The sequence below is a fragment of the Nansenia antarctica genome (assembly GCF_963989245.1).
Source record: "Nansenia antarctica genome assembly, chromosome: 5".
In the NCBI taxonomy this organism is placed as follows: domain Eukaryota; kingdom Metazoa; phylum Chordata; class Actinopteri; order Argentiniformes; family Microstomatidae; genus Nansenia; species Nansenia antarctica.
In genome coordinates this window covers 36,330,795-36,339,037 of record NC_137690.1, presented here as the reverse complement: position 1 = coordinate 36,339,037, position 8,243 = coordinate 36,330,795, and the positions used below count along the sequence as shown (strand labels likewise).

Here is an 8,243-nt window from a genome sequence, read left to right as displayed (position 1 = left end):
TTTGCGCCTGTATGCTGCATGTTGCTGTTTGGCGCCCTTGAGATGCAGTGCATTAATTGCGGTGACAGCCTTCTCTTCTATGCTTTCTGCCTGTTGTTCAGAGATCTCTAACATTCTCCCTAGGTCTAACATATTAGTCAAAGTAATGTTTGGCTCTCTGAGCGCTCTCCTGCGCAGCCGGGATGAGGTACAGCTCTGTATTATTTGCGCGACTATTTCTCTGTCTGCATCTGCAAATTCACAATCTTTAGCTAGCATCCTCAGTCTGGTATGAAATGTATCTAAAGACTCACCGGGAAGCTGTATGGCTTGTCTGAACTTGTACACAAGGTATTGTGTGTTCTTTTTCGGTGAGAAATATCCATGGAGCTTCGTTTTTGTGTTTTCATAGTCATCACTGTCGTCAGCCAGCGTGTCGTAGATATCATGGACTCTCTCTCCAGCTAAGTGAAGCAGCAGTGCTCTCTTCCTTATTTCTTGAGTAATGTTTGTGGCTACGGTGTAATTTTCAAATCGGTTGATCCATTTGTTCCATCGCGTTCCAAGCGAACTGGGATCGGTTTCTGTGTCGAATGGCTGTATGGCCATGTGGCCCGAAAATGCCGACTGCATGATACTAGCGTTAGCCTGGGTAGCTTAGCCAGCTAGTGTTCTTGCTAGCTAACTACTCACTTCGACTTTTCCGGACGGATTCTTCTTCTTCCTCCTTCAAAAATCGACACTGGTGGCGTTTCCACTTTGAATCCTCGTCGCCATTGTGATATTCTGACGTGTAGCAAGAATATTATGTATAAATTATGAGACACACACTGGATATCAATTAGACTCTTTAGTTAGTCGACGTGCTCGCATTACAGCATATGCATTGACTGACTCCAGACTCCGCATGACCGGATCTTGACTGTGTATCTAGTCTACCACCAGGTGGCAGTAGGTGGTCTAAACATTACATCCACCACTCGCCAATTGGATCCAGACAGCGTTAATGCTAGGACGGAAACTATTAGTTAAAGAGTGGAAGGCCTCAACAGCACCAGCACCGTCTCTGTGGCACATTTCTCTTGGGCAGCTGGCAGCCCTAGAACAATTATCATATAGGCTGCTAGATAAGGTGGAGGAATACCGCTTGAAATGGGGGCAGTATCACTCATATATTGAGAAATAATGGCAACTCCAGCTCATATAAATAGCAATATTTTTATTTATTTTTATTTATTTTATTTAATTATAAGTAGCAATATCCCAAATGTAAAAAGTGAAAGTAAACTGCTATAAGTATGATTGTTAGACAATGCTGTAGATTTACATTGCTGTACATCACCTTTATGTTTTGTTGTGTCTATTTTTTGTCTTTTTAATTTATTGTTCAATGTCAACTGTTACGTGTAATGGATGTTTGTTCATTGTCTGTTAATTGAAAATAATAAAAAAAAACTATTAATCATAAAAAGAAAATGTCTGTTTTGTTTTCATTTCAATTAAACAGCAAAACCAATTTCCCCATTGGGATGACTGGCTCATTCTATCTCCCACCCTCTCAGACCCTCACCAATGAGCTGGTGGCGCTGGTGCAGGCCGGGGTAGTCCCAGCAGGTGATCTGATGGTGGGGAAGACCATGGCCAGTGAAGAGGCCCTTCTTCTCCTCCGCCCAGCTCAGAGAACAGATCTAATATCAGTAAATGATAAAGCTTTCAATGAACCATTAAGATCCATCACTAAGCACTACAATGATCAACCTGACAACAACAACAACAACAACAACAGTTCATGAACAGGGGGGTATTCCATCAACGTCGCTAAAGGAAAATCCAGTGTGTTTGTTTGCTGTTTGTAATGAATGTCACATAAATCCTGTCAGAATGACACCAGTCAACTATGAAAGGAGAGGGTTGACGCACAGACAATTTTGCACTGGACAAAAATTTAAATCGTAGTAAGATTAACAAAATGTCCGCTCACTGTCTGTTGTTCCCACGTGAGATCTTTGAATGAAGCTTTGTGGAGAAACACATTTGTGACAGCAGCTGGGGACCATTCCACTAAAGGTGGATCAGTATAGCGGCGATTGAAATAAATGCGTCGATCAGGCAACTCGAGATTGGAATTCAAGCCTCAGGTGATTCCTCGAACGAGGATCAGGCTTGTGTCATGAGTGTTCACAGAAGACAGGCTTACAAATCCTCGATATGGGCGCGTGCACGCAGACATAAAGAGCCCCGAAGAGTCGAAATGAAGATACTCCACTCTGCAGGGGTCCTACATTTGCGCAGCATTCCCGAATTATTGATCTTTATGAAGACGGAAAAATAAAGGGCTCTGCACACAGCGTGCGATTTCTGTTGTGCGTCAACATTCCATTTTGAAGTTTGAATGGAAGTCTATGAGAACATCGCATTTCAACACACACGGCCCCGATTTTAATCGCACAGCGAAAATTCGATTCCATTCATTTTGAATGGGACAAAGCACACGGCGTGCGAGTTTTGTCGCACTGTCAAATTTGTGCTTTTTCCCATTCAAAATGAATGGAATCGAATTTTCGCCGTGCGATTAAAATCGGGGCCGTGTGTGTTGAAATGCGATGTTCTCATAGACTTCCATTCAAACTTCAAAATGGAATGTTGACGCGCAACAGAAATCGCACGCTGTGTGCAGAGCCCTTAAGATGTAAAATAGTGCAATACTGCCGCAATTAACAAGGCGAGGGAAATGGTTTGGCAAGAAATTGCTGACCGATTAAATGCGTAGGTCATACTAGCCCCAGTTATTGTTATATGTTCATATTTTAATAAATGAATATTACTACTGTGGTGATATCAGCAGCAGGCTACAAACCGTCATATCGCCACAATGGCCTAGTGATATTGACCGCTGCCACAGGATTAATTCATCATTTTTAGACGTGGTTCGAATCCCTCTTCGGACACACTTTTTACTGCATTTCGTTGTCTGAATCTAATCTAAAATCTCATCTAAAAAAGTATGTAGGCTATAAAATTATGGTGCAGGCTAATTTACAAGAACTGACACGATTACAATGGTGTTTGAAGCCTTTGCATGAAATCTTCGGTTAAATGTAAAAAAATAAAAAATAAAAAATACTTAGTCAAGTCTCGAACTCGCAACCTTTGGGACTCCAGCTGGCTGCCTTAACCACTGCGCCAACCAGACCGCTGTGATAACAGCAATGCAAGTTGATAGACATACCTATTCATTTTATTTTATTTGATTTTTTACACTTTTTAATTTATGTATCCATCGATCTATCTATCTATCTATCACACTTTCAAAATATCTAGTTATCTATCACACAATCAAACTATCCATCGATCGATCACACTTTCAAATGATCAAATTATCTATCTATCACACAGTCAAACTATCTAATCTATCTATCTCGTGTGAAGTGGGAACTAATATTTCCTAAAAGACACATGAGGAACTGTCGTTCGGGGTTTAGTTTCCGCCTGTGAGCCTTTTTTGACGCGCGTCTTACTATAGCCTGTGGTCGCGACCAGGCTAATTATATCTGACTCAGAAGGAGCTCAACCAAGCAGCAAATTATTGGAGCCACATTGATGGAACCGAACGCAAGCTAACATTATCGAGGCTTAGAACTTTATCGAGGCTTAGAACTTTATCGAGCTTCGTGGAATAGCCCCCTGGTAAAAGGGGGAACAAGTCGGCAACCATGCAAATGTTCAGACTTTTGTTGAAAATCAATGACACACTCGCTAGTTTGCTAACACAGCTTGTTTTGTGACAAGCGTGCACAGAGGCCATGGTAGTGGAGTGCATTGCCTGCTGTGAATTACGTCTAATTCCATTTTCATGTTTTTCAACAATCTGGTTGCGACGGTTTTGAGACAGCTCTTTGCTTTTACCCATCATTAGATGTTTGTTGTGTGGCACCTTGGTAACAAAAAAACACTTTTATAGCCCATCAATATATTCTAATCCAGCTGACATTAATTAGCACAGATTGGAGGTAGAATTGCCCATTTCACTTGAATAGGCTCATTGGAAATACATTTACTGGACAAAATATTGATGAGTTCAATACTTGTTTCCCTCACTGTATTAGGTCACCCTTTTGTTGGTTGACAGACACTAACTACCATTTGAATTCCCATGCTGGCGTAATCCGGCCAGGTTATGGATACAAATTAGAACCCCCACTTATTGTGAACATTGTTACTCCTAGATGTTTTGGTGTGATTGTGCCTTGTAGATTAACATGTTTATCAATATAGCTTCATGGTAAGATCACATGTGGATGCTGTAAACAGGGGGGCCATTATTTATCGCATTGATTGACTATCATCAAATGATAACCCCTATCACACATACCAGACATGTTAGACATCTGTCCCCTATCACACATACCAGACATGTTAGACATCTGTCCCCTATCACACATACCAGACATGTGTCTGTCCAGAGAAAAATCCTACTTGGGGTTGATGTGACCTAAGAACTCACCTGTGATTGGGTGTGGGTAGAGTTGACGCAGGTTCCTGATTGGCTGTCCCAAATCCTCAGCACCCCATCGCTCCGCCCCCCTCCTGCAGCTACCAGTTTGCTTTGCCAAGGACACCATCCCAGAGCCTACACACACACACACACACACACACACACACACACACACACACATATGTGAAAACAAAAATACACATATACTGTAAAGGACTCCATGTTGCTTTCATATAAAACATGGGCAAAATGTGTTGACGAGAGAAAAGTTAGTTGACCACTGCAACACTTTATTTTCTTTCAGCAAAGTTTCAGGAAGCGAAAAGTCAGAGGGCAAATCGCCGTTAGCCTAATAATTGAGAAGGATAATTTAATATTGTAATAACGTCCAACGGGCCGTGAATGTTGGAATGGCAAAGCCACCAGTAGCAGGAAGTACTGTAGCACAACCTGTATCATTTTGGGCAATTCACCCTACATTTTTCAGAATAAAAGTCTGAACATTTTGATTGGTTGGCGACTTGTTCCCGGTTTCATCAGCTGCTGTCACATTTTACCTCAGTGTGACCTACCATTGTATGGAATCCTCCTCACTCCTGCTACTTCCCCTGCTGGCCACCAGTGGCCGCCAGAGACTCTGTTTATTATTTTCCTTATCCACCTCTTTTAGTTGATTATTGTTGCCTTATTAGCCCACCTGGTGTCTTATTACCCTGGTGCCTTATTACCCTGGGGTCTTATTACCCTGGTGTCTTATTACCCCACCTGGTGTCTTATTACCCTGGTGTCATATTACCCCGGTGCCTTATTACCCTGGTGTCTTATTACCCCACCTGGTGTCTTATTACCCCACCTGGTGTCTTATTACCCTGGTGCCTTATTACCCTGGTGTCTTATTACCCTGGTGTCATATTACCCTGGTGTCATATTACCCCACCTGGTGTCTTATTACCCTGGTGTCTTATTACCCCACCTGGTGTCTTATTACCCTGGTGTCTTATTACCCTGGTGCCTTATTACCCTGGTGTCTTATTACCCTGGTGTCTTATTACCCTGGTGTCTTATTACCCTGTTGTCTTATTACCCTGTTGTCTTATTACCCCACCTGGTGTTTTATTACCCTGGTGTCTTATTACCCTGTTGTCTTATTACCCCACCTGGTGTCTTATTACCCTGGTGTCTTATTACCCTGGTGTCTTATTACCCCACCTGGTGTCTTATTACCCTGGTGCCTTATTACCCTCGTGTCTTATTACCCTGGTGTCTTATTACCCTGGTGTCTTATTACCCTGGTGTCTTATTACCCCACCTGGTGCCTTATTACCCTGGTGTCTTATTACCCCACCTGGTGTCTTATTACCCTGGTGTCTTATTACCCCACCTGGTGTCTTATTACCCTGGTGCCTTATTACCCTGGTGTCTTATTACCCTGGTGTCTTATTACCCTGTTGTCTTATTACCCTGGTGTCTTATTACCCTGGTGTCTTATTACCCTGTTGTCTTATTACCCTGGTGTCTTATTACCCTGGTGTCTTATTACCCTGGTGCCTTATTACCCTCGTGTCTTATTACCCTGGTGTCTTATTACCCTGGTGTCTTATTACCCCACCTTATTACCTGGTGTCTTATTACCCTGGTGTCTTATTACCCCACCTGGTGTCTTATTACCCTGGTGTCTTATTACCCCACCTGGTGTCTTATTACCCAACCTGGTGTCTTATTACCCTGGTGTCTTATTACCCCACCTGGTGTCTTATTACCCAACCTGGTGTCTTATTACCCTGGTGTCTTATTACCCTGGTGTCTTATTACCCCACCTGGTGTCTTATTACCCTGGTGTCTTCTTACCCTGGTGTCTTATTAACCTGGTGTCTTATTACCCCACCTGGTGTCTTATTACCCTGGTGTCTTATTACCCCACCTGGTGTCTTATTACCCTGGTGTCTTATTACCCTGGTGTCTTATTACCCCACCTGGTGTCTTATTACCCTGGTGTCTTATTAACCCACCTGGTGCCTTATTACCCTGGTGCCTTACTACCCCACCTGGTGTCTTATTACCCTGGTGTCTAATTACCCTTGTGTCTTATTACCCTGGTGTCTTATTACCCCACCTGTGTTTCCCTGTGTTCCCCCGTGTTCCCCTGTGTTTCCTGTGTTTCCCTGTGTTTCCTGTGTTTCCCTGTGTTTCCTGTGTTCCCCTGTGTTTCCCTGTGTTTCCTGTGTTTCCCTGTGTTTCCTGTGTTTCCCTGTGTTTCCTGTGTTCCCCTGTGTTTCCTGTGTGTCCTGTGTTTCCTGTGTTTCCTGTGTTCCCCCGTGTTTCCCTGTGTTTAAGTAAAGCTACGTTTGAGGATGGACTCTGGACTCTGTAGTTCTGTCTCCTTTCTGCACTTGGGTCCACCTTAAACCACCTGTTACAACCGCCCTCATTTCCTGGTGAACCAGAAGAAGGGTTCCGAGGCGACTGACCTTGACAGCGCTGGGTTGGGTCATTGTCATGATGGGTGGGTGTGCCCTGGTGGAGACCCCTGGGTCGTTGGCCCAGATGCTGAGGAGGCCGTCTGTGGAGCCGCTGGCCAGCCTATCCCCTCCCGGAGACCACTCCAGACCACATACACCCCCCTGCTGATGCACCACACCAACCAGGGGCGTGGCTGCCCGGACGTCGTGGTGATGGATCTGTCCTAGAACAGAGCCGCTGTCAGGGGAGGAGCAGCATGATCATATCACCATTCAGCAGCCATCTTCATAGACCTGAACACAGCATGATCATATCACCATTCAGCAGCCATCTACATAGACCTGAACACAGCATGATCATATCACCATTCAGCAGCCATCTACATAGACCTGAACACAGCATGATCATATCACCATTCAGCAGCCATCTACATAGACCTGAACACAGCATGATCATATCACCATTCAGCAGCCATCTTCATAGACCTGAACACAGCATGATCATATCACCATTCAGCAGCCATCTACATAGACCTGAACACAGCATGATCATATCACCATTCAGCAGCCATCTACATAGACCTGAACACAGCATGATCATATCACCATTCAGCAGCCATCTTCATAGACCTGAACACAGCATGATCATATCACCATTCAGCAGCCATCTTCATAGACCTGAACACAGCATGCCTGTGAGCCATAGTCTTGAACGGTCTCCATTCCTCCTCTCCTTACATTTATTGCCACTGATCTGAAACAAGCCGCCACATGATATCACACCTCTCTATCTGGTCATCTCCTCCATCACATGATATAACACACCTCTCTATCTGGTCCTCTCCTCCATCACATGATATAACACACCTCTCTATCTGGTCCTCTCCTCCATCACATGATATAACACACCTCTCTATCTGGTCCTCTCCTCCATCACATGATATAACACACCTCTCTATCTGGTCCTCTCCTCCATCACATGATATAACACACCTCTCTATCTGGTCCTCTCCTCCATCACATGATATAACACACCTCTCTATCTGGTCCTCTCCTCCATCACATGATATAACACATCTCTCTATCTGGTCCTCTCCTCCATCACATGATATAACACACCTCTCTATCTGGTCCTCTCCTCCATCACATGATATAACACACCTCTCTATCTGGTCCTCTCCTCCATCACATGATATAACACACCTCTCTATCTGGTCCTCTCCTCCATCACATGATATAACACACCTCTCTATCTGGTCCTCTCCTCCATCACATGATATAACACACCTCTCTATCTGGTCTTTCCTCCA

At 43.9% G+C, this 8,243-nt stretch overlaps 1 protein-coding gene across 1 annotated transcript; it reads right to left on the bottom strand.

Annotated features, from left to right (window-relative positions):
* Positions 1-1,517: 1,517 nt before the first annotated feature.
* Positions 1,518-7,409, bottom strand: LOC308158002 (cell division cycle protein 20 homolog B-like; the record flags this gene model as incomplete). Its single annotated transcript, XM_080531595.1, has 4 exons — positions 1,518-1,667; positions 4,484-4,609; positions 6,943-7,171; positions 7,396-7,409. The coding sequence occupies 4 exons, from the start codon at positions 7,407-7,409 to the stop codon at positions 1,518-1,520; spliced, it is 519 nt and encodes a 172-aa protein (XP_080387721.1).
* Between the last annotated feature and the right edge of the window lie 834 nt (positions 7,410-8,243).